At 38.0% G+C, this 27,445-nt stretch overlaps 2 protein-coding genes across 2 annotated transcripts in view; one reads left to right on the top strand and one right to left on the bottom strand.

Moving 5' to 3' along the window:
• The window catches only part of ENTPD1 (ectonucleoside triphosphate diphosphohydrolase 1), a 95,755-nt gene extending 76,929 nt beyond the window's left edge, over positions 1-18,826 (top strand). The window contains exons 8-10 of the mRNA XM_019724764.3: positions 10,080-10,196; positions 14,496-14,633; positions 16,791-18,826. Coding sequence (XP_019580323.3) covers positions 10,080-10,196; positions 14,496-14,633; positions 16,791-16,997 — 462 coding nt within the window. The 3' untranslated portion in view covers positions 16,998-18,826. The remainder of the gene's footprint in view (positions 1-10,079; positions 10,197-14,495; positions 14,634-16,790) is intronic.
• Positions 18,500-27,445, bottom strand: part of LOC109443880 (uncharacterized) — a 37,817-nt gene continuing 28,871 nt past the window's right edge. Inside the window, exons 5-11 of the mRNA XM_019724763.3 lie at positions 27,284-27,344; positions 27,154-27,200; positions 26,729-26,804; positions 25,142-25,243; positions 22,028-22,822; positions 20,991-21,029; positions 18,500-19,391 (exon numbers count right to left, since the gene is read on the bottom strand). Of these exons, the coding sequence (XP_019580322.2) occupies positions 19,196-19,391; positions 20,991-21,029; positions 22,028-22,822; positions 25,142-25,243; positions 26,729-26,804; positions 27,154-27,200; positions 27,284-27,344 (1,316 nt within the window). The 3' untranslated portion in view covers positions 18,500-19,195. The remainder of the gene's footprint in view (positions 19,392-20,990; positions 21,030-22,027; positions 22,823-25,141; positions 25,244-26,728; positions 26,805-27,153; positions 27,201-27,283; positions 27,345-27,445) is intronic.

The raw sequence follows: 27,445 nt of genomic DNA, 5'->3' as shown, positions 1-27,445 counted from the left end.
ATCCTAAAGATTTTTAAAAATCTGTTTTCTCATTTATAAAATGAGGACAGAAATACCTATATCTTTGCTAGATATGAGCGATAAGCCAGACAAGCAGAGGTAGACTGATGAGTGTCGTAACAAACAGGCCTTTGGGAACGGAGGGTCTGATTTGTAGTGTTTGCCAGTTGGCATGGTGTAAGCACTCCCACAATGGCCTGTTTTAAGCTATTAACATGATATCAACTGGATCACAATACTCCTGGAGTTTTAACAATTAGCTCTCATGAGTGGGTAAGCACCAGTCTCAGCATATGGCCGCAAATAACGAAGCAGCGAAAGAAAAACTAACATATCGTAGCACCAGGTGGGCCCTTATAAAGGTTAGTTCTTTCTCCTAACAGGTCTTATTCTAGGCTGTCACTCCTGCAGGAAGTTCCCACTGCAAAGTCCTGCATCTTGAAGCATATAACTATATGCAACACAAAAACCCAGTTGCATTTTCATTATTTCCAAAACCAGTTAGCCACAACAAAAACAGTTAGAATTTTCGCCACAACTGCATTCAGCCCCGATGACATAATTCTTAGTTTGTAAGTTGAGTATTAAAAACTGTCACTACTCTTGTCAGTTTGGCTACACCGTGGCTTTGGTTGCTGGACAGAATCCCATTTGCAGGCAAATTAGAAACGCCAAAAAAAAAAAAAGAGGGAACATCTGTGGGGAATTAATTATGTGGTAATTTAGGAATTTTTAAAAACATCACATTGTATCACTTATATAAACAAGAAAGGGTATAAACAAATTCAATAGGGAACTGGCATTGCAGAACATTAAAATGTATTTATATATGTGTACATACATATTCATGTGTGCATTTGTGTGTGTTTTTAGCCCTGAGCTTCCTAGTAGCCACGGGGGGGAATAAAGCATAATCAGATACATCATTTTCATTATACCTAGCACAGCAGGTGGCTGCTGGCTGCTCACGCTCATGGCAGCGCCAAGGAGAGCTGCTGTTCATAATCTTAGCTGTAGAGGGCACAGCTCACTGGATAGAACTGGTGACCTCAGTGTTGGGAGCACAGCGGTCCAACCACCTGAGCCACCAGGCTGACCCCTGACAAAGGAGATTTTATTAGACAATGTCTTTGATCGTATTTTTTAAAACTGCAATTTAAAATTTCTTTTAGCAACTTTAACGCAGAGGCATAATATTAAAAAGTGATAGCAATTCTGTGATGGACTGAGGCGGTATAGGTTTTTGATATTCATCTCAATAGAAGGAAAGAATTCAGAGTAGCTGGAAGAGGGGAGAGACATAGTGTTCAAATCATCTTCCATAAATATTGATTATCTAAGCCAACAATTGACGGAAGATGAGGGGCTGACTTTTTGAGGCTATGTTCTCTGAAGATGGCCTAGAGTGCTCCTCTTCTGAGCTGTTGCTTAAATATGGACCCACAGGTTCTACACACCAGTCAAGTAAAGGTTTACACAGTAAAGTTGATTCCTAATCTGGAATTTAGGGAGCTGATTACAGATTTTGACCTCAGTGGGAGGGCATCCCATCTGTACCTAAAGGCACAGTCAGCAATTCCTAGAGCAAGCCAGTATTTCCCGCAAGGGCTGCCTTTGGGTCAGTTCTGGCAAAAGAACATCTGATGGATTGAATCTCCAAAGTCCTACCCCATGAGTAGGATCAGGATGACTTTTTTCTTAAAGATATTTAAAGAGTCACCTACCACTGCCACGGGGTGAACCACAGCCACTTAGTAAACCATCTGGTTTTGAACAGTGTATCTTCCTGGGGTATTAAAAGAAGAAGGTAGTTTCTGTCACTCAATATAATTCTTGGGATTAAAGGTGGGAGCATTATGAATAAGGTTAAAGTTCCTTATTCATTACACAATATATGTAAATCTGGGGGGAAAATTCACACTAAACCCTATCGTTCCATCCCATTATCACTTTATTTTTCTGGGTTCAATTCCAGTGCATATTGGTATAAGCAATATCCCACTCTGGGAGAGACTTTTCCAAGGGATTTCCGAGGCCAGCTTAGATAGTAAACCCAACCAAGTGGATTTCTGAAGAACATATACAGACATGAAAACTACCACTTAGGCCCTGGCACATGGAAGACTTTCAAAAGAGATTGACAGGTAGATGGAAAGAAAAGAAAATGAATATAATATGAATAAACTGGCCTGGAGCTGGAGGGGAGAGGAAATAGATGGTCTTATTCTAGAGCTCAACTGCCTAAAAAAGAAAGATGAATATGGTACATTTCCAGCTCAGACAGCAGGTTTCACACTTGATTCTAATTCTAAGACTTGGTCTCGCCTATGCTACAGAGAAATTGTGTGTGTGTGTGTGTGTGTGTGTGTGTATTTTTTATATATGTATATGTACCCATATACATACATGTGTATGTATACACATATGTGTGTATGTATACACACGTATACATATATATAAAAGTAACATGATTATCTTAGAAATTTAAAAAAATATATAAAGGAGAGGGGATTTCAAATATTCAAATTTGTTTCAGGTGTTAAACAGAAGGCCATATTTATTTTAATTTCCATTCCTTATATAATAGTATTAGTCCATGATTGCATATTGTTATTTGACTCTATTTTGAAAGAGGGCTCTCAATCATAACCTGCAGAGTCAAGACAACAGCTAGAGCAAAATACTGAGGCTGTCTAGACCAATCATTCTTTGTGTGTGTGAGTGTGTGAGTGTGTGTGTGTGTGTATGTGTGTGGTAAAATATACATAATTGGAAATTTACCATTTTAACTACTTTTAAGTGCACAGTTCTGTAGAATTAGTACATTTACATTACTGTGCAACCATCACCACCATCTGTCTCTAGAACTTTTTCATCTTCCAAAACAGAAACTCCTCCCATTAGACAAAACACTAATTCCCTGGTCCTTTTTCCCCTCAACCCCTTGCAACCATCATTCTACTTTCTGTTGCTATGAATTTGACTATTCCAGGTACCTCATATAAGTGGAATCATATAATATTTGTCCCCTTGTGACTGACTTATTTCACTTAGCATAAATATCCTCAATAGATGGGTCATTCTTAACTCTTGAAAGGATTGCAAGACTCTTTGAAGAATGTGATGAAAGCTAAGGATCTTCGAAGCAGGAAAATGAACATATAAAGGTATGCCGAAATATTTGTGTACAATTTAAAACACATCATATCATGATCCCTTGAGGTGAACCTAGGAACTCCACATTACAGCCCTTAATCTAGAACAAAAACTACATAGAAACTAGAGATTAAAGTAGAACTATGAGCCCAAGCAGGGCAGTGGCATGGAGTGAATGCCACCCAAGTGTCAGAGGTCAAGCCTATTTTGAAGTATGGGAAGCAATTATAGACACCTATGCCAGAGACAAGTGACCCTGTAATTGTACTCCTGTCTCTAAAATGCTTCCTCCCAGGGCAGAGCCCACCTCAGATCTGATGATACAGATTAGTAAAGCAAGTTAAAATGAGTAATCAAGTTAGAATGGGGGGTAGGGGAACATATCAAGTGGTTAGTTTGGAGGCCGAATCTTGAGACTGTAATTCCTGTTCCTTCTATGACTATAAATGTCTAACTGAATCTTTTTTCCAAAGTACTTTCAATATGTTTTTGATTTGATCTTTGGAAAATGATTTAACAAACCCTTCTTCTTCCTTTATGGATAAATTTGGCTCTAGGTTAACTTTCTGGATTTGTTTCCCTGGTAACCTGATAAAGGTGGAATGTCAGTTACATTACCAGGCAACAGTTCTCATGATAAAAATGACCCCGAAATAAATTGCATCTGGTCTGGAAGAAATTATAAATGAACTATGCCTTCTTTGCGGGCTTCTCTAATGTGCATAAAGGCTCTATGTATGTGGGATCTGTAACAAAAGGCTTTATTTTTATAGCCCTTGGTACCATCCATCATACCATGTTATTTGTTGGAGTTCTGCTGCCTTCCCCAAGAGGGCAGGGATTTTCATCTGTTTTGATCACTGCTTAGAACAGTTGGTATTCAGTAAATATTTGTTGAATGAATGAATGAATGACATGCCGTGAAAAGTCAAAGAAGAGGTGGTATGAAAAAATAGGGCTATTGATTTTGGCAGTTAGGAGCTTACTGGTGATTTTAATGAGTACAGTTTCAGAAGCCGTGTCAGAGTGGACACAGGGCTCCCTGGGAGATACTCCGAAGTTGAAGGAGCAGGGAGGAAGGTGGGTAATTGATGTCACAAAAGCAAGAAAAAAATCGTGAGAGGACAGACTGCTGTACTGAAACCAACTCAATTAAACAGAACAGGAATGCATGCATTGCATTTCTACGTAGGTTAAATGCACAAATTTCGGCAAGAATGTGTAGTCCTTACAGGGCGACATTTCTGTCTCCCCACTATGTCCTGTGGCCCTAGAAGACAGGGACAGTGTATTTTCTCATTTCTGGGCCTGCCAGAATATTGCATATTCTCAGTAAAATAACTTGAGTATTTGGAATATTCTAGGGAGAGGACCAGCATTCACAGACGCGTGGAGGTGGGAAATAATGAAGCACGTTCAGAGACCTGCAAGTAGTTCAGTGGGTTCCCACGGGGACCAGGCAGGAGACTTGCCTCTCATATTCTAGAAGCTTTTCCCCAAGCTTAAAGACAATCTTTTTGATCTTTAGATGACTTTGAGATTTATAATCTATGAACTCATATATCTGTAGTACAGGAAAATGGTGGTGATTTTAAAAAGACTGAGGATGAAGATATGGTTCAAGGGTTTGGAAAGAAAATTCCAGGCTTTGGAAGAAATGAATAACAATGTTTGGGTGGGCATACATGAGTAATGACCATTTCTGAGACTCATAGAAAATAGAATGTATTTTAAGCTCTAGGGTAAAAAAAAAAAATTACCCCCTACAGTTGTAAAGTGACCCAACCTTTTGAAAGAGAATCTGACAAGATATGTATGGATATTTAAAATATGTTCACCTCCATTTTTAAAATTGAGGTCTAACGTAACGTCAGTAAAATGTGCATATCTTAAAAATAATTTTTTATTTTTCAGTTACAATCTTATATTAGTTTCAGGTGTACAACATAGTGATTAGACATTTATATAACTTACGAGGTGGTCACCCGATAAATCTAGTACCCATCTGTCACCATATATAGTTATTACAATATTATTGACTATATTCCCTACGCTATATTTTACATCCCCAAGTGTGCACATTGCAAGGCCACAGCTTGATAGTTTTTAAGGGATACACCTATGAACCCATCATCTAGATGAAGATATAGAACATTCCCAACACCCTAAAAAGCTCCCTTGTACACTTTCCCAGTTGATAATCCCACTTCCAAAGACAACCACTACTCTAACATCTATCACCTAGATTAGTGTTGCCAATTCTTGAAATCAGTGTGTACTTTTTTTCCTGACTTCATTCATTCAGTATTGTCTGAGATTTATCTATGTTGTTGCATGGAACAGTAGTTTATTCTTTCATTGCAATGTAGTATTCCTTTGCGTGAATACACTGAAGTTTATCTAGTCATTCTATAGTTAATGGATATTTGAGTTGTTTGCAATTAGGGGCTATTTTGAACATTTTTTCATGTCTTTTAGTGGATATTTCCACTTATAAAATATGTTTACCTTCTGATCAAACATTTTATCCCAATAAATTATCCCAAGGCAAAGGTACAAAAATGCAAGTACATTGTGGCATATTTATAACAGTGAAAAATTAGAAAGCCTAAAAACTCATGAATATGGGATTATTTAAATAAATTATGATAGGTCCATACATAGTAACCTTTTATAGTCACTTAAATAAGTAAGGTAGGAACTTACCCATGATGTATTATAATCAAGTGAAACAAAGCAGGATTATAAAAAAAGATTGTATCTAGTATGATCACTTTTAGGTAAAAATAAATTTTAATATTTTACATACAAAGTTGGCAAACTTTCCACCGTGCACTTACACAGTGGTAAGCACATGGTAGAAAGTTCACAAACTTCATTGTCTGACCTTTGTATATATTTGCTGAAGTTATTAAACAGTACATCGTTAAGTGTGTTTTTCTCTAGGGGATGGTTAGATTAAGGAGAGACCTTCATTTTTAACTGGTAATAATTAAATTCTATACAATAAACACGGGTTACCTATTTTGAAGGAAAAGAAATGAAGAGGGCAACTTTCATATTTTGAGAAATGAGTAACAGCAGGATTATGAGATGCTAATGGGAAGCTTCTGAATATCAGGAAAAATTTTTCAAGAGCCTATAGCATGCAAAGCTTTGGGGGAATGGGGTGGCATGGACTAGGAGGCCCTGCTTACTTGATTGCTATGTATTACATTGAAGGCTTAATATTTTGCTAAATTTACCTACTTTTAGTAAAATTTTCTGTTTGTTCCTCCTCCTCCTCCTTTTGAAAAATAATTTTTACTTATTTAAAAAGCAAATGTGACACCTTAGCAAAAGCAAGAGAATCTCTAAGTGCTTAACTCATCAAGCCTTTTGCAGGTAGAATGAGCTCTAAGATTAATTTCAGACAGTCTTTTTAAATATAACAATTTAAGGAAATATTTATTATAAAAATTAATAATGCTAATTATAAAAACTAATTACAAAAAGTTTAAAGAATCAATTCTATGTTGTCTACAAGATCCAACTATATGCTATCTATAAGAAACTCACTTTAGATTTAAGGAAACACATAGGCCAAAAGTGAAGATATAGGAAAAGATATTCTATGCAAATGGCAACCAATCAAAAGAAAGCAGAAGTGGCTATACTTACATCATACAAAATAGACTTTAAGTAATTGTCATAAGAAACTAAGAAGGACATTATATAATGATAAAGGGTCAATTCACCAGGAAAATACAACAATTATAAAATATATGTGCACCCTAAATCACAACACCTGAATATTTAAAGCAAACATTGACAGAACTGCTGGGAGAAATAAACAGCAATACAACAATAGCAGGAGAGTTCAATACCTCACTTTAAATAATGGATTGAACAACCAGACAGAAAATCAAGAAAGAAACAGCAGATTTGAACAACACTATAGACCAAATTGATCTAACAGACAAATGCAGAACATTCAACCTAACAGCATCAGAATATACATTTTTCTCAAGTGCACATCTAAGTTAGGTCACATAGTAAGTCACAAAACAAGTCTTAACAAATTCAAGAAGACTGAAATCATATCAGGTGTTTTTTTCTAACCACAATGGAATGAAACTAGAAACCAATAGCAGGAGGAAACTGGAAAATTCACAAATATGTGGAAATTAAACAACGCACTTTTGAACAACCAAAGTCCTCAAGAAAATATTAGCAAACTGAATTCAACAGCACATTAAAAGGATCATATATCATAACTAAGTGGGATTTTTCCATGGAATGCAATAGTGATTCAACATACAAAAATCAATGTGATACACCATATTAATAGAATGAAGGCTAAACATCAGATCATTTCAACAGATACAGAAAAAGAATTTGACAACATTCAACAGTCTTTTATGATAAAAACTCTCAACAAACTAGGAATAGAAAGAAATTACCTCAACACAATAAAAGCCATATATGAAAAACACACAGCTAACATCATACTCAGTGGTGAAAACTGAAAGATTTTCCTTTAAGATCAGGAACAAGGCAAAGATACCCACTCTTACCACTTCCACTCAACATATTACTGGAAGTCCACCCCAGAGCAAATAGGCAAAAAAAAAAAAGAAATAAAAGGCAACACATCATAAAGGTAAAACTAAAATTGCCTATGTGCAGGTGACATGATCTTATATAAAGAAAACCCTAAAGACTTCACACACACAAAATAAACCTGTTAGAATAAATGAATTCAGTGAAATCGCAGGATACAAAATCAATATATAAAAATCAACTGCATTTCTATACATTAACAACAGACTATCTGAAAAAGAAATTAGGAAAACAATCCCATTTACAATAACATAAAAAAGAATTCTTAGTAATAAACCAAGGAAGGAGGTGAAATACTTGTACACCAAAAACTACAAAGTATAGATGAAAGAAATTAAAGAAGATAAATAGAAAGACATCCAGTGTTCATGGAAGACTTAGTGTTGTTAAAATGTCCATACTACCAAAAGTTATCTACAAATTCAATGCAATCCCCATCAAAATCCCAGTGGCATTTTTACTAAAATAGAAAATACAATTATAAAATTCAGAATCACAAAAGACCCTGAAGAGCCAAAACAACCTTGAGAAAAGAACAAAGCTGGAAGTACACTTCCTGATTTCAAAATATATTAAGCAATAGTAATTAAAACAGTATGGTATTGGCATAAAGACAGACTGCATAGACCAATGGATCAGAATAGAAAGCCCAGAAATAAATCCACACATATGTGATCAACTAACTTTTGACAAAGGTGCCAAAAATACACAATGACGAAAGGATAATCTCTTCAATAAATGGTATTGGGAAAACTGTATATCCACATGTAAAAGAATGAAATTGGACTTATATCTTACACCATACACGAAAGTCAGCTCAAAATGGACTGAAACTATAAACCATAAAATTCCTAGAAGAAAACACGGGAAAAGCTTCATGACATTAGTCTTAGCAATGATTTCATGGATATGACACCAAAAGCCCAAACCAACAAAAGCAAAAATAGACAAGTGGAACATCAAACTAAAAAGTGTCTGCACACAGGACAGATCCAAGATGGCAGAGTAGATAAACACTATGCCTGTGTCCTTCCATGAACACATTAAAATTACAACTGAATTATAGAACAATCAACCTGGAGAACCATCTGAAGTCTAGCCAAACAGAAGTCCTATAACTAAAAATATAAGGAAGCCACAATGAGACTGGTACGACGGGTGGAGGTATGGAACAACCCCCAAACCTCCCCTTGGTGGTTGAGAATCAAGATACACACCTCGGCCACGAAGGCTCCCCCCGGAGGAGCGAGAAACCCCAGCCCCACACCAGGCTCCCCAGTCTGGAGTACTGGTGCCGGAAAGAGGAGACCCCACAATATGTGGCTGGCTGTGAAAAACAGAGGGGATTCCAACTGTTCGGGTGGGATGGAAGGCTGCAGGAAACCCAGACGTCCTCTTATTAAACAGCTCACTAACTCACAGGCACTCACCTTGGGCTCCAGCGGAGGGACAATGACTCAGGGGGCCTTGGAGATATACTGGGGCCAGACTGAGGAGTATGGCTTCAAGGGGAGGGCTGTCGGACAGTTGGCATTTTCCTAGTGAGAGGTTCTCCCGTGCAGCGGGCAGTCAGCCGCCATCTTTCCTATGTTAAGCCCGCCCCCACAGGCCAAATATGAATCTAATTGGCCTGGTGAGCTCCACTGCTCCACCCTGCTGACTCAGCTGGGACCCTGCCCCACCCAACTCATGTGCAAGCCAAGCAAATAAGTCATGGGGATGTAATGTACAGCACAGGAAATATAGTCAATAATATTGTGATAGCGTAGTGTGGTGTCAGATGGTTGCTGGACTTATCATGGTGATCACTGCCTTAGGTATATAAATGTTGAGTAACTATGGTGTACCCCTGAAACTAATGTAATATTATTATGTTAGCTGTATTTTTAATAAAAACCTTCAAAAGAAAAAAAGAAAGCAGTACAAAAAAACACTTTATAATTGCCATTCAGAGATAACTCTTAATACCTTTGTATAGAATTTTTCAGTTTTTATTTATTAAAAAGCCACATAGAATAGTTTTTAAAGATGGGATTTTTGTAAACTCTTCCTCTCTCTTCTCTTTTCCCCATCTTTCTTTCTCCCATCTCTCCTGGCGCTCTCATTAAAATGATAGAGAAAACTATAATAGCTACCAGCAGTTCAGAAATGCATATCAGCAGCAAAGTGACTCCTCTTCCAGGATCTGAAGTACCAAAAATCCCATTAACTTACTCAACAGAGATTTCTAGGCACCTTCACGAGGGGTACGGCCTTCTGGAAAGTGAGTCGGTGTCTCTCTTGTGTTGGACACAGTGCAAAACTGCATTTTTCCCTTGCAGGCATTTTCAGCTTATTACTATGTGATGAAGTTTTTAAACCTTACGTCAGAGGAACCCCCCTCTCAGGAAAAGGTGATTGACACAGTACAAGAGTTCTGCTCTCGGCCTTGGGAAGAGGTAAGTGACTAGAAATAGCAGCTGTTACCGTGGCTGTGTGCCCTTGACAGCACGGAGGATGTGAGTCTGCCCTTCAAGTTGTGCTAATTTGATCAACATCCAGCACATGTTAGAGAAACCCAAATGGGGCACTCAGTTAGGAATGAGTTCATAGGCATTCCTTGATAACTTAGCATACAATGGCTTAAACAAAAAGGGTCTTATTTTTCTTAACTAATACGAAGTCTGGCAGTAGGCAGCTGTTGGGCATGGAGTCAGTAGCTTGACTCTATGTCAGCTGTTACTGCTTCAGTTCTGTTGTTATGCCTATTTCCTCATGGACACAAGATCTAGCTTCAGGGATCACAGCCATGTTCTAGGTCAGAAGAAGGGTAAAGCCAGATACATCTGTTTCTTTTCACAGGAAAGTGAAAACTATTCCCGAAACTCCTCAGCAGTTTCTCTTATATCTCATTGGCTAGGACTGGCTCGGAAAGCAGGGTGCAGGCTCAGAGCTTCAGATCCATCATGAGCTGCTTCCTGGAACCGGGCACATTGTTGCCCTCTCCCCTCTCCAAACCCCCAAATCAGAGTTTTATTAGCAAGGGAGATGGGCAATGCACAGAATCTGCCACAGACACCATTGCGGTAAGACCCTTTCTCTACTGCCCAGGTCCAAGATACCTCCTACTTATTCATAAATTTGGAGCACAAATTTTTTCTTGTCTGAGGCACTGAGTTATTCAAGATCTGGTGCTATTTGATGAAAGTTTTCCAGGAAGCAGAGAGGTATGAGGTCTACTCTGGTTAAAAAAGACAGATCATCTAGACATAGTTCAAAACAGCAGCTGTTTTAAGTTGACACAGTTGCAAAAGTGAACGGTGCTTTCATTCTGAAAAAATGCTATTAATTAAAAATTGATGCTGTTCTCATTGGCACTGATAAGAAGGAAGGTTGTGCAAGGGCCCTTGAGGTTTGGAATTCTCCCGAAGTATTTTGTCTAACACATGAAGGAATGGTAGACAGGGTTTTCGGAAAGAGCCCCTCAAATATGCCTGTGGGGACAGAGTCCCAGAGAGCAGTTTCCAAGCTCTCGGCCTCACGTGGAAAGGTGCTCACTTGGTAGTAAATGGCCATCAACTGTGATTGGATGGCCATCAGCTGTGGCTAGTTGGCTGTCAGCTGTAACCAGTGAGACACTGGCCACTAATATAACTGCTGTGGCTACGCTAGCAGAAAATGGGGGCTAGCAAGAAGATGGTGGCTGAGCCTGCAAGCGGCACAGTTAGAGTTGAGAATTGTGGCTCCTGTTTCCTGTTTCTCCAACCCAGCCGCCAGCGAGAGTATAGTGGTATGACTCCCCTACCTATGGCTCGGTGGGTATTCCTTTTTGGCCTCGCCATATCCTGCGTTCTTATGTGGGGAGCGGGACCAGAGACCGCGCAGGCCGCCCTGCGTGACAATGCCTCAGCACTAGTTTACAAGACACTTACGGGAGGTATTTTGCAGTTGGTGGTAATCTGTGGAGGAAGATGGGCATCTTGGAGTTAAGGGAACTTGAGATCAGGCCTACGTGTGGCTTCTGAGGAAGTAGATTCAGGCTGCTCTTTGGGAAAAAAAAAATTACTTCTGGTTCAGAGTGAAAGCTGTCAGATTTTCCTTCCTTACCCTCATCTACTTTTTTATTTCATCAGAATACATTAGGTTGGGAATCTTACAGTGTGCAGACCTGTAGGTCTGCTCAGATACATCACATGAGGAATTGCTCAGAGAACCCTGGAAATAAGCTCAGAAAGGCCTGCATTTGGGAGAAATTCTGAAACATTTGGAGGGGGAGGTATCGGGGAGGAGGAAGTGTGTATGTGCGTGTGGGAGCGGAGGGGGGGGGAGGGAAGGGGGAGCTGCAGGTTGGACCCAGACTCTCACCTACAGCTAGAATGTTGAGATGGGTGTTATGACCTAGTGTTCATTTTTTCAACTGCATTGTCCATCCGTATGGAAAGCATAGTTTTGTCAAGTACCCTGTTATAGGGTGATTCTTTTCTTCTTTTCCTGACAACCTCAACATGAGGAAAGACTGCTATCCCAGTATGACTGTTGGGGAATGTCCCTTCTAGACACCGTTGGCAGACAGAGAATTAACGACTCTTTATTATATTATGTGCTGAAAAGTGGGCAGATGCTTTATACATACTATAATTGTGCTGCCCGTCCCTGCTTTGGCAGGGGAAATAAAATGTAAAGGAGGGCGAACCATGGCCCCACTGGGAGAGCACATAGTACCAAGTCCACAAGCATTAACATGAGAAATTCTGAGGTAAAAAAGGTGAAGGGATTAAGAAATACAAATTGGTAGTTATAAAATAGTCACAGGGTGTAAAGTACAGCATAGAGAATATAGTAATATTGTAATAACTACGTATGGTGTCAGGTGGGTATTAGATTTATCGGGGTGATCACTTTATAAGTTACATAAATGTCTAACCACTGTGTACACCTGAAACTAATATAATATTGCATGTCAACTGTGATTGAAAAAAATGATTAATTCTGGACTGATAAACCAGGTAGATGCCGTTGGTTTCTATATTGTTGGCTGCTAGCATAATTAACCCTCAGCAGGTTAGACTGCATAGCCAATGTACAGCTTCCCAGAAGGAGAGGGATAGGAATGTTGAAGAATTCAGGGAAACTAGGCCAAAATGGCATCCCCCCAACAGATAGGCCAGCCTTCAAGAACCTATGGGGTTGTAGCAGTGGATTCTTGGAATTCTGTGTCCTATAGTTTTTTTGACAAGTCTGCCAAGACTACATCAAAGGGAGAAGTCTTTCCACAAAGGAAAAGCAGAGGCAGTTATCAAAAGAAAAGGGTAGGGAACTGGACAAAGTCAATTGATGTCACACCAAGTTCTCAGGAGAACGTCAGATGCAGAGGAGTTGATCAAAGATTAATTTCAAGGGCTGTGATCAAAAGACAGGTTCCAAGCTGGGTCACTCAGAGAATTCTATCAGAGCAGGACAAGGCAGGTGAGGTGTGGACTTAGCCTTCCAGAGACTGAGGGCTGGCAGGAGCCAAGTGAGAAACACTAGCTAGTAGTTAGGGTTTAGAGATGGGATGGTCCTTGTGATGGGAGAGAAATCTGGGCAAAACTGGGGTGGGCAGGCAGCCAAAAGGGCCTACATATAAAATATCTAGCGTAATTCCTAGTACATGATATATGCTTAACAAATATAGAGGGTGCCAAAAAAATGTATACACATTTTAAGAAAGGAAAAAACTGTATTAAAATTGTAATACTCAATATACACCAATAACAAAAGATGACTACAAGTCATGTGGATACATTTTTTTTTTGGTACCCCCAGTATTAGTTCTCTCTGCCTAGGTTGTCTAGGAGGGACTATCTCAAGGACTGAGGAATGGGGTAACAGGAAGAACTCTGGGCTAAATTACAGATGTCATGGCCTGTTGCCCTCTAATTGGGGGAAGGAGAGGAGCAGAGCAAGCTGTGGGCATCTGGGCATATATATTTCCAACAGCTAGGAGAGATAAAGGCAAGGGCTGGCAAGCAGCCCTTAACATCTTCACTTAGGAATAGGGTAAGTAAACACATTAAGGACTCAAGACCCCCTTGCATGATGCCAAAAAAAAAAAAAAAAAAAAAGGTGAGGTAAGGACAGAGGACAGGTGAGATGTTGAAAATTTAAGCAGTCCTGAGCGAAATGCTTCCTAAACTGTGTTCCAGAGCTGTTTCTCAAACTTCACTGTGTATGTGATCACATTCTGCATTGGTGGTTCTGGGTGAGGACTAACCAGCTGCTAGGAGATGCTGATGCTGCTAGTCCAGAGATGAAACTGAGTGGCTTTTTATGACACCGTTTCCTTAAGATGCTTAGAGACTCTGAACCAAAGGTTCTGGTCAAGAGCATATAGAAAAGTGATGAAACAAAATTAATGGATTTGTCATGCAAGGTTTCTCACACCATTAACATGCTAATCTGATTGTGAAACTCAAGTTTCACAAGGGATGAAAAGGTATACTACAATTCCATGTTTCTGACCTGCTGGACAACAGAAATGACTTTTTTCCTGTAGTACTTATTAATATATCTCATGGAACCCTGAGGAGGAAAAGTTCCTCAAACAGGCCCTAAACTATACACCCCTGCACCCACTGCGCACCATCCCCAGAGCCCTCTGGGGAGGCCAACTCTCAGGTCTGTGTGAGCTGGGGCTTTCCCCTTTTCACCAACTGAAAAAGAGGTTACAGAGAGGTGCTTGTTGTACAAGTATGATACGTCCTTCACTTCACTTCCAGCTGAAGATACATTTTCGTGAAGCGAAGGAGAAGTACCTGAGTGAATATTGCTTTTCCGGAGCCTACATTATCTCTCTCCTTCAGATGGGTTATCACTTCACACCTGAGTCCTGGAAGAATATTCATTTCATGGGCAAGGTAATTTGGGTACCTGTTGGGTTGGGGGAGGGGTTGGATGGATGACAGAAGCAGCTTTGAGCTTGAAAGAGGTAGGAGTCAATCTGGTTTAAGTTTTGGCCTGAAGTCCTTTCTACCACTTCACCGCTAACCTAAGCTACCCTTTTGTGTCAAACCCTCCTGGGTTTGTCTACCAGCCAGTTGTGGATATCCCACCTAAGGAGAGCTACCTGCACGCTTAGCCTCTCCTTTCTGGTAACATAACAGTGACGAACTCCTTGTAAAACAAAACATGAGATATTAAAGTAATATAACAGTATTTTAGTAGCCACAGTGATTTTGTGCGCTGCCTTAAGCATTCAGAATCCCAAAGGCCCCTTCCATGATTCTGGAAAGGGTGATCATGGTTTCTCATAAAGGGTGAAGGCTTTGTTGGTTGTAGCTTCAAGGTTGACCAATCTGAAAGCTCAGTGTGAAGAAAGGTATGAGTGGCTTGTGAATAGGGGTCTTCCCTTAAAAGCCAGCCTAGGGGGAAATCTTAAGGAAGCAACCTCACTGTTCTTTACCATAGCGCCACCTGCAGGCACAGAGAAACATTTACATGGGCTGCGTGCCTCATGGGCAACTCATACTTGAAAAATATCAAGAGCCCCATTTCTCTACCTTTTAAGCCCATACTCACTAATGGGAAAAACAATCACCCCCTATATTAAATATGGTGATTTCAAGCAAAACAAAACCTTGAGGCAGAGGGGGATGTAGCAGCCTTGAGGATACTAGTTTTATCACGCTCTTTTCAAGACTGATCTTGCAGATTCAAACACAAATCTTTTCCTTGTTTTAATACCCCAGTCTTCCTCCCATTCCATCAGTTTATTTTGTCTGTTTGAAGGATACATCTATATCAAGTTTATGAGTGATCTGTAGTCTCTGAACTCCAAGGAATGATCCAGTATTTCTGAACCCTAGGTGATAACTCTTAATTCTGGAGCCTTCCTTGACACACAGCTAAAGTTCCTATCCCCCATAAAGGGAAGTGTACAAACTATTAATTCCCAGTATTGGCAAGGGGTCAGGGGAAAGGAACATTTCCACCACTGCTATTGGCTGGAATGTAAATTAGCACCTCAGGGGAGATTGTATTGGCAATAAATATGTGCTAAGTCTTAAAACATGCACTTCATTTTATCCAATTAACTCCATTCTAGGATTTATAACTAATTGGATAAAGTGAGTAAAAATGAACTTATAAGGCAGTTCATGCCAGGGATGATGTTACAGAAATCCTTTAAGAGACATGGGATGATGTTTACAAGGTATTGTTAAGTGATTCTACATAAAATTTAATTCAATTTTTGTAAGAAAAAAACATCACAGAGACGACTGAAAGGATATGTCACAAAATGATAATAGTAACTTCTGAGTGGTGAAGTATAGATGGTTTTTATTTCCTTTTTTAGAATTATCTGTACTTTCTAGCTTTTCTACCACAACCATGCATACAACTCAAGTAATAAAAACATTTTCAAAATTATTATTCATAGACTACCTATATTCCAGTAAGTTTTGAGGCAGCTGGAATATATTCCTGGGAACATGAAAGGGTCAGAGCATGTTTTATCCTTTAATGAGAATCCTTTCTCATGCATATGCAGTCTTCCAACTTTCATAAAGTGAGATTAACTTGCTGGGATTATTCTCCAGTTTTTCCCTAGTTGAATCATAAAAAAGTCCTAGTTTTACATGGATGAGATTCCTGACACCAACATAGATGTAAAAGGCCAGGGACAATCATTCTCTTAGCTTTTGCCTGCTTCCTGTCACTCCCCACTGCCCTCCTCCCCTCTCCCACCCCCACTTTCACAGAAACAAGAGGAATGCAAATCTCTAAAGGCCTATTTAAATTCTTCTAGGCCGGAGAATTGGGCAGTCTATCATCAAATTCCTCTGAATTTTGGGAATATAGTAATAAGGCTCCAAACTCTCCTTCATCACTGGTTCCTGTTCATTTTCCCCACAACCAAATTCCCCGTTTAGAAGGTAGAAGTAATCCAGGTAAAGAACTGAGTGTGATGCTCTCCACCTCCTGGTGGATCAGTGTGACGGACGGGGTTGCTCGAACGCTCATGCTCATGTAGCCTCCGACCAGAAACAACAAACTTTCCCCACTGTTTGCAGATCCGGAGCAGTGACGTGGGATGGACTTTGGGCTACATGCTGAACCTGACCAACATGATCCCAGCGGAGGAGCCGCTGTCTGCACCTCTCTCCCACGCCACCTATATCTTCCTCATGGTCCTCTTCTCGCTGATCCTGGTTGCAGTGGCCATCATAGGCCTGTTCATCTTTTGCAAGCCTTCATATTTCTGGAAAGATATGGTATAGCAGGAGCAGCTGAAATCTGCTGGCTGGAGTGAGAAAAAAACTTGCCCAGGGAGCCCTTTCCTCCACAGGTCATCCTTCCTTGCTCACCAAGGCCAATCTTGACCAGTATGAAGATTCCTTGGCTTTGCTGACGCCTTTCCTTGGGAGGTATTCACCACCTTCTGCCTCAAGGACTTCCCGGCGGACGTTGTCTCTTTCTAGAGTCTTTCCCAACTCCCCCTTTCTCTTTTGTATGCTGTGTTTGTGTAGGTCTTAAAAACCTGCCACATTTCATGATCTTTGCTTTATAAAAGAACAATACTGGCTTTGTCCAGAAGAACAGAGTCCTGAGTCTGAGAAGTTACACTGGTTAAAAGAATCTGAATCTCAGCTGTACTCTTACAGACACTTTCTCGTTTCCCGTTTATTAAGAAAGCCATACAATCAATGCCTTTGGAGAGGGCAGACACACATCCCATTTCCAGCCTGCTCTCTGCATGGGAGAATTTTCTATTCTAGGCAAATATGTGCTAGGGCCAAAGACTCGAGGAATTTATGTGCTTGTGCAGTAATACAGTACTTAGTCCAACTCATAATGGGGCTATGGATGAGTCACATAGTCCCAGGTGATACCAAAATGCTACAGAGTGGAACGCCCAGAGCAGAGATTTTTAAAAAGCTGATGTACATATAGACACTCAGATAGCACGGCGTACTACATGATAGGTGTGTACATGTCAGGAAGAAAGATATACTTACAACGCAGGTTTGGGAAAATGCATCCTCCACTGCATTTATTGGGGTTTTGTTTTTATTGTAGTAAAATACATATAACATAAAATTCACCACTTTAACATGTACAATTCAGTGGCATTTAGTGCATTCACAGTGTTGTGCAACCATAACCACAATCTAATTCCAGAAGATTTTTATCACCAAGAAACTGGCTGGAAACAAGACCATTCCCGGCTGGCTGAAACCACAAACCTTTCAGTTATGCTAACCAATTGTACCACAAAGATGCTATTGGGTTTTAAAGCCATGCCGTATCTTACTGTCCCAGGGTTTACTTTAGTGAGGAGAGCTACATTAGTGTCGAGTGGCATGCCTTTTTACTGTCACTTGCCAGGACCCAGGTCTGAAAGTGTTGATGCCATCCATCATACACGTCTGGGCTCTATGTGCTTATTCCATGGAACATTTTTCAGCTATGACCTTGTCACGGAAATATGAAGAGGCCCTGTACCTCCTTCCTTTAAGGATTGCTGTAAGAGTTAACTGTTGCACAGGATGGACTGGTGATGTATGACTGACCTTGCCCCAGGCTCTCCATCTCTGGATCTGGGGACTGACAGTCGGGTGGATGCATGGCAGGGGGAGGTGGAGTCAAGGAAAAGCTCTCCCATATATATAGAAGCCAAAATAATTCAACTTAATTAGGGTGTGTGTGTGTGTGAGAGAGAGAGAGAGAGAGAGAAAGAAAGAAATATAAAAGCTTCACCATAATAAGAAATAATACAATGTTAAGTTTTGAAAAAGTATACTTCATTTTAATTTTGTATCAGTCAAGACCTCTGTAAGAAAAATATGGTACAATCAAACTGAGTAACTAAGGAGAGTTTCATAAAGTGATTATATCTAAAAAATTAACATTTCAACATGTAGTTAATATAAAAATCATGAATGAGATGTTACAGCACATCTTAATCAGGACTAGCTACATTTCAAGTGCTCAATAGTCACACGTGACTAGTAGCTACCGAATTGGACAGCACAGGTCTAAAAATACATTCAAAGCTACAAGGACACACACAACAATCCTCTGTCCTTCTCGAGGGGGTATTTTTTTTTTAAACAGTTACAGATGCTATAACATTCTTGCTATTATTTATTATATATGAGTTTAACATTATTCTTAAACAAGCTTTTAAGATCCCGGCTCTGAATTTCACTTTCTCAGGTTTTGTTGCCTTTTTTTGTGAAGGCAGAGATGCCTGTTATTCAGGCCAACATGCCTGATGAAAGACCTTTGGAAAATCTGGATTCAAAAATAATACAAGACAATTTTGATACTTATATTTTATAGTCAAAATGTAGATAAATGGTGGGCAGTTTTTAAAGCGAACTACTCAGCACCAATTGCTGTTTTTCTTGATGGTAAATCATAATGTTCTCTCAGCTCTGCAAGCTATAGGCATACCATAACTGTAATCAGTAGCTTAAAAATATGACCTTTTGTGCTGTTCCCTATCTCTTGAATTTTTACCTCTATAATAGTCAACTGAACCATCTTCTTGGAATACACAGGAAGGTGAAAGTCCCCGTGAAGAATATGCTGTGAATCTGCTCTGTCTCCTGTAGTGAAATTCATCTGAAGGATGTATTATTCTTCGACTATCTTCTGGATGGACCAGTCTAATAATATAACAGAAACAATTTATTTTTAAACTTTTTATTATTAGAATTTTCAAACACAAGTAGAATAGAATACACATCCATGTGCCCATTACTTCATCAATTATCATCATTTTGTCAATCTTACAGAAACAAGTGTTAATTATAATCACAGACGGAACAGGATTCAAACTTTATGGAGGGCAATGTGCAAAAGAAGTAAATGTGTTTTTAGCAATGGTCAAATGATGAAGTTAGGCAGAATCCTTGCATGATGCAACATGGTAAAAGTAAACAGATGGTTATGATCCTTAATACTATAGAAGAATGCACTTTGCATGGAAGGAGGGATACATTTGATAGGCCCCTCTTCATCCTGCTGGGAGAATTAGGACCACAGCAGCTATATGTACCTATTCGCTTTTAGATGATGAAGTTAAAGAGAGGAGCAGAATGACTTTGGTGTAGCAGCAAATCGATGGCTTATGTTACAATCTCTTCTAGAAAAGTTCTTTGCAACAGAGAAGCTGAAGAAGGCTAACAAATCACCTATTTTAAAGCTTTTTGTTTTTTCAAAATTTTTAAAATTTTTGTTTTTAATACATATTTAAACCTAAAACCTCTCTTTTAATAAACATCTACTAAAATATACATTTGTGAGATAACTCTAGCAGGGTTTTAATGTAAATGTTCGATAGTGTCTATAAAGAACTCTATTTGTTTTCCTGCTATACAATCCCTTCTTATCCAAATTGCTAATATGCTGCGTTCTGAGGCCTGTCAGTTGTGGGTAAGTTAAAAGGAAGAGAGCAGGAGGAATCCTGACTTGGCTGTCACCTGCCTTCCCCCCTACCCCCCACCCCACACACAAACCAAGGTCTCTTTTGGTTTATCTAAACTTTTCCTTTGGGTCTCTCCAATTGACCAGACCACCTTTGAACCATTTGAACCCTGTCTACAGTAGCTGAAGAAGTTAGGGAAGTAAAAAAACTAATTTGAAACAAAATCTCCAATCTAATTTCTGTGTAATTTAATACAAATCAATATGTAATATCCTTTTATACTGAAACTTATTTTGCATAGGCTACTTGTAACTTTTACCCCACAAGTGGTACTGAGTGACAAGATAGGAGAAAAAGGAAGCCGATAAAAGGCTTTTTCTTTTATATGCTCTCTTTTGAATACTATAATCCTCCTAACCCAGACCATCATCAGTAATAGAGAGGTTGTCCTCAGGGAAGTGAGAGATTTTTACTGACCAACCTTGTCTTTTATCTTGTCCAGTGAGAAGACAGTGAGCTGGGGTCAGGATGTAGACTCAATCATGAATGGAGCTAAGTTATCATAAAGGAAATGAAACCTAAATTTCTGGCTTAACTGGTATCGTTAGCCACAGGAAACCCGTGCAGATGAACTGATTAACCAGTTTTACAACCCCAAACCATAGGGAGAGGTGCCAGTCCTTTCAAAAGATTGTGCCCAGGACCTGCAGAAGCTGTATATAAACCCTGAACACATGTGAATTCAGGAAACACTTGTCTTTTAACATGTTTACACGTCAATGGTAGCAATTAGGGACAAGTTTGAAAAAGCTGGTTTCACAGCTAAATCAATATTTACCTCTGACTTCTGCTTCTGTGATTATCAGTGCCATATTTCCTGTGAAGTGAACAAAGTAAGGAAGATGGATTAGATGCTGGTAGAAAAGTTAGTAGAGAAAAAAGAATAGCTTCCAAAGCAAACTAAGATAGGTCATATTAGGTTAGGTGAGAGTTCACATCGATCCAGGTATATGTGTAGGATAAGATTATATAACTGGACAAAACATTGTGAATTAGGAGGAAGGCACACAACTTTCTCTCATTATATGTCTTCATCTTCTTTCTCAAGCCTTCTCTGTTCTATGGTCTTATTTTTTATTCACTGCTGCCTTTCCCTGGCTTCTTTTTATTCCCCCCCACCCTTTAAAGTATCCTTTCTTCCTCGTCTTGTTTCCCTTCAGGATGTCATGCTTCACCCTTCTCCTTGCTTTGTACTTCAGTCTCACTGGGGCCACTGCTCTCCTGATGCTCCCATCTATCTAACGGCACAGATGATAAAGTGCTGAATGACAGAGAAGAGGACTACAAGTTGTGTATATTAAAAAATAATTCTGTAGCACATCTAAGAGGTATATATTTTTTTTTAAATACTTGTCTAAAAATAGTGGCATTTCTGTGAAAAAGCTGTTTCTGATATTTTTTACTTCTAGCTTATGGTCAAGAATTAAACCATTTAAATCTAATCTGTTGTATTTACTTCAATCCTGGGGAATAACTTAAAAGGAAAATTTCTAATTCATAGCAATCAAAATAAATCTTGATTATACCTTGAATCTATACAAAAACAAATCTGCATTTTAGTTTTGGGTGATAATTTATACCATTTTTGAATGTTTATTCAAATACCCTAATTTGAAAAAAGACTGTTTTGTTGGACTCAACTACAGTTCTTTCCAAAAGGACTCATCTAAATACCAATCAGGATTTATGTTATGAAGTGTGTGGTCCTGAAAAGATCTAGGTTTCGGTAAGGAAGCTTCCTGTTTAAAGTCCAAGTCTTCCACCAGAATCTGTTCTTGTGGTTCCCTAGGTGGGAAGTAACAGTAAGATACTTGCTTTGGTCCAGTTCCACTGTTGAAATCAAAATCTCTTAACTGCATTTGTTTTTGAAACTTTGGAAAGGATGGTAGTCTTTGTTCAAAATCTCTATTAACACATCTTTTCAATGGCATTTTCTCTGAGAAATCACTGTTGGAATGGTCATGTAAAGGTCCCAATGTGTGCTCTGATACTTCATCAGTATACTCAAAATCTTCCAAATTCATTTCATCATGAGAATAGGGACGATGGAAAGGTTTTTGCCTTTGAAAACCACCTCTACTGAGGTAATTAAAACCTCGTCTAGGCAACTGGTCCTGGTACTCATGGCGGTTATGGAAAGATCGTTGTTTTTGTCCCTGACTTCTATTAACAAAATCAAAATCTTGAGATGGAAATTGTTCACAAAAAGTATCATAGGCCTGATGATTCTGAACAGAATGTCTCCTTTTTCTGCAAACTTTGCTAACAAAATCAAAATCGTCTCCAGCGTCTGCTTCATGGAAGTCACTGTGAGGCTGCTGATCATGAAATGCTCTTCGTCTTGTTCCAGGTAACTTGTAATCTACTTCCTCTTGGGAGAGATCATAACACTGGTGATCACCAAAAAATGAACATCTTGGTCCTGGTCCTTTGTCATCAAAATCCCAGTCTCTCAGGCGTCTCTCCTCTGGCACGCTGTCACTATACCGGTGTTTATAAAACTCCCCACGCCTCTGCACGGGTTCATCGCTGACATAATCGTAATCTTTTATCAGCACACCATCATCTCCAGGGTGCTGGTCATTAAGAAGACTGGACCTTTTCCCAGACCTGTAGGGGGAAAAAATGGTATAAATCCTTAGGATTTAAAAAATAAATACAGAATAAATGTTAGGCTATTAGCAAAATCTCCTTTTACTCATCAGGACATAAATTTACTGTGATGTCCCCTAAACTGGGTTGTGCCTCATTTTCATTTTTCTCCTTTGTGTTTGCTTATGAACCCAAAACTCTCCCCTGCAACTATCAACTTGTAAATTTCAAAACAAAAGTGTGTTCATGTTAAAAAGAATTTTTCTTTTTCCTAAAAACTGGTGAACAACACATTTCACATCATCTTTTCATTTAAAGGAATGTGTCATACATAACCAGATAACTTTTGCCACAATTCATCTGATGGGTTAAAGAAGTAACCTTACAAACACCGCTGATGACACGCTGGATTATTGTATTAACTTCCTATCAGAAGAAATAAAAACATGTTGATTTTTATATAATTTTACATCTAAAAAGGATTAATAGATCTTATATAATATTTCATATAAATATTACATTTGGGCTGTTTCCAGTTTTTTACTATTATAAATAAAGTTGCGCTGAGCATTCGTGTCAGGTTTCTGTGTGAACAAGTTTTTATTTTTCTGGGATAAATGTACAAGAGTGCAATTGCTGGATCATGTTAAATCCATTTTTAGTTTTCTAAGTAACTGCGCTAAACTGTTTTATAACATAAAAAACACATCAACTTGAAATAGAGTTAAAAAGAGGAATAGATAGCGATAGCATTTAGAATGAAAAAAGATAACTTATTAAAAACCCAGGATAAGATACTATAATTGACCATAAAGTTAGCACTTTGCTTTTTAGCCAACAAGTTCTAACTTTAGAACTTGTTTGTTTCATAAAAGTAAACTTCTCTTTGTTAGAAAAGCAAAATTTTCTAACTTTTGTTTCATAAAAGCAAACAAAAGCCAAGCTAAACAAAAATAAAACAATAACCTCCACCCCACATATTGTCTGAAAAACAAAACAACAGTTTCTGGTACTAACTTCTAAGAGAGATTTTCACAAGGATTTTTCATAAGGAACAGGAACAAAATAGTTATTTTGAATTGTGAAGATAAATGCTTCCCAAGAATGGGCATAGAGATTAAATGAGTGAATGAGATTATGTTAAAGCAGATATGAAAGGCCATGGTAAGCTGAAGAGCTCTGTGTACCCCCTTATATATTTTATGCATATCCTATGATGCCTGCTAATGTCTAACACAATGCCTAGCATTGCTTAAATATTCCTCCTCCGGGGGAGTGAAAAATCAGAACTGTTCAGGTGGCAAAATGCTTCATGTTTTGAGGTAAGGATTGAGGCTGGAAGAAAAACAAAGTGGAAGAACAGCCCATGAATGTCTACTCTAACTTGTATTAACTCAGTTCATAGTAGATAATCTCAATTTATTGAAAATAATAGTTACATACTATTTGTTTTTTGTTGTTGTTTTTTTTAATATAAATACTAAATATTCCTTATGGTTTAAAACAATATTGTGTATTCAGAGATTAGGTTATAGAGAAAAATGCCAGTAGAGAGGAGTGCAAAAACTTTTTTTTGTAAAGATAGAGAAAAAAGGTTTCAAGATAATTTTTAAATTGTCTCATCAGTTTATAAAGATATATGTGTGTATATATATATATGTGTAAGTCAGAAAAAATTCTAGTATATATTTATGTGATACGCATGTGTGTGTAATAGAAGAAATTCTAGTATCATATGACACCTTTGATTTAAGCTTCAGATATATTGATAGAATAAACAAATTATTACTTAGAATCATAGCTTTTTAGATTCTGAAGGGATCACAGAGATTATCTAGTTCAATATTTGCCAAATAGTTTGGAGAATAATGTTAATGCTTGTTCTGTGGGGGGAAAAAGAGAGTTCTGTGCTCAAATACGTTGGGGAAATGCTGGGTTAAATAACATTTAATAAATTTTTACTTTGGGAATTCTACGGGTTAAGCTAAGTTCATGGTGATATGTGCATTTCCAAAACTTAATTGATTAAAAAACCAAAACAAAAAACCCAACCTTTTCAGTCTTATAAAACTAGTTTTATATGTCCTTAGAACTAAACATAAGAAAAGCTAACTGATCTGGTCCAATTTCTTTATTTTATAAATTAAACAACAGTAGCCTGAAAACGTTAATGTCACTTGCTCTAGATTACATACAATTTATAAGTGGCAGAGCTAAGAGTTGAATGCAAATTTCCTGATTCCCAGTTCTGTGGGTTTTTTTCCCTACTCTACCACCATTAAGGAATTTGTTTCTTAACTTTCATAAAATGTTTATCTAAAATTATGTTATTTTTACCCATGAAAGTCTTCATTTGGGTGCCAATCCCTGGATTCTTCCATAGAATTAGGTGGGGGATTTACATCTTCATCAGAATCCCAGACATCCATTCCAAGATTACTAGAGGAGAAATATCAGTAAGAAAATTTAAATTCAATCAGAAACAGGGTCATAGGCTTTTAAACACACAAGCACAAAATAAGGGAAAAAAAAAAAAAGCAAATATGCACACTGCATTTTGGAAAAATCTACAGATATTTTGCCATTTTGCTTTAGTGGAAAGAATGAAGCTTAAGAACCATGAGGTAAAAGGTCAATCAGTCAAGTAAAATCTGAGAGGATTTTCAACTGTTAGGATGTAAACATTATCTCCAATGGCCAAGAGATCGTAAAAATTAAGGGCTTAAGGAACAGGCACTATAAGGAAAGGTTAATAGAAGAGATAAAGGGGGAGTGGGAATAAGGTCAGGGGTATTCAAGTACTGAACATCAGATTTCCCTAACTCCACTCTTCCATGTACCTTCTCTGAGGACCCATACTTTCACCATACAAAATTCCACTGTTGAATGCCTTGCTCCAGCACCAGTCATCAATTCACTCATTCATCCATTCAGCAAGTATTTTTCAGGTGCCCAAAATGTGCCAGGCAGTGTTTAAACACTTAGAGATGCATCCTAGCCCATCTTTTAAAATTTATATCCAAGTGACTTGCTTGCTGCAGTTTTTAAATAACGTGGACATAGATTTTTCCCACCAAAGAAAAAGTCCTCTATGATACATCGTCTTAGTATCATGAAACAGTATAGACTTCAAGAAGTAACTGCATCTTTTATCTATTTACTATTTACATAGTGGCTTAATATCCACTATGCTGCTGTTTCTAAAAGGCAATCTCAAAATATTACCATAGATCCATAGATTATGATCGACAGCTGCACTAAGGAGGCCAACCATTTATTTACTTAGGGGGATATTTTTGAGTTTACTCAGCTTGATGGCAGTCCAGGAATTAGGGTTAATCATTTATATGGTCTAGCACATTGGTTCCCAATCCTGAGAAGCTTTCAAAAGTCAAATTCCTGATTCCTCTCCCCTGATACTAAACCTATTAAATTAGTAGCTCATATGGTGGGGCCTAGGAATCTGTCTTTTTATAACATTCTCTAGCTGATTCTGCTGTATTGCCAAATTCAGAAACTACCATTCTAGAAGAGGCACCCCAAGGGCCTCTTCTATGATAAAGGTGACTGACTGATATATTTAAAACTTTTTCAGTTTAAAATAATTTCTGCCATGTACTATGAGGCCAAATTTAGGAGATGACAAAGTCTGAATTTTTGACAAATACAATGGCAAGATTTGTAACTAACATTCTTTAGGATAATTTTCCAAAACTTCTGAATATATTGAACACAAAAATTAGTTATGGCCATCAGACTGTCTTAATGATATATCAATGAATTCTTTTTTAGTTTCTATATTTAACAATGAGAGTTGTAACAAAGGTTATACTTTAAGAAACCTGCAAAGGATAAGAGAGAAATTTTACTAAAGTAATAAGATCCTTGGATAAGATACAACTCACAATAGGGTTTAAAATTTACCTTCTCATGGGTTGCGTTTTGAGATCCGCTAAGTATACACATCCATCTATTTGATGACCACGGGCCTCACCAAAAGCTAAAAGCAATCAATGAAGAATATTGATCAAATAAAATTAATGAGATAAATTATGTGACAAGATCCTTAGATTTCTCTAACCAACTAGCAGATTATGTAACAAATTGATTTATTATAGCAGCAGTGATAAGATTCTAAAAATTTACAGTTTTCTTGTTTGTTTTCGTAAAGGGATATAGTAAAAATCTACTTAAAATGTATTAAGTGGAAAATGTGCTAACCCTAAAACAAAATAACTTAGAATAAGAAAAAAGCATTATTATCCATATTTTGCTGCATATTCATTTACACGGCACTAGATGTTTTTATAACATTGGTCCTTGATTTTAGCTAAACTTTATAAAAATACCTTGAATTGCTGTATCTGGATCCCAGCCTTCCACATCGATAAGGTACCTGAATAAAAATATCATTTCAATTTTACAAAATAAGTGAGGCTGAATTTTAAAATTTTCCTCTACCACCCATATCATTCTTACCTACATATAAGGTATCCTGTTCTGTTAATTCCATTAGTGCAATGAACTCCAATGAGTTTATCTATAAAATGTAAAGAAACATTAAAGAGTATGAAAAAAATAAGAATAGTACAATAAAAAGCATGTTTTATACACAACTTATAATAATTTTTAATAAAAATA

This window comes from Rhinolophus sinicus, chromosome 15 (genome assembly GCF_057876585.1).
Source record: "Rhinolophus sinicus isolate RSI-liver-muscle chromosome 15, RSI-T2T, whole genome shotgun sequence".
Taxonomy (NCBI): Eukaryota; Metazoa; Chordata; class Mammalia; order Chiroptera; family Rhinolophidae; genus Rhinolophus; species Rhinolophus sinicus.
The sequence above is the reverse complement of the archived record's forward strand: the minus strand, read 5'-3'. Positions and strand labels throughout refer to the sequence as shown.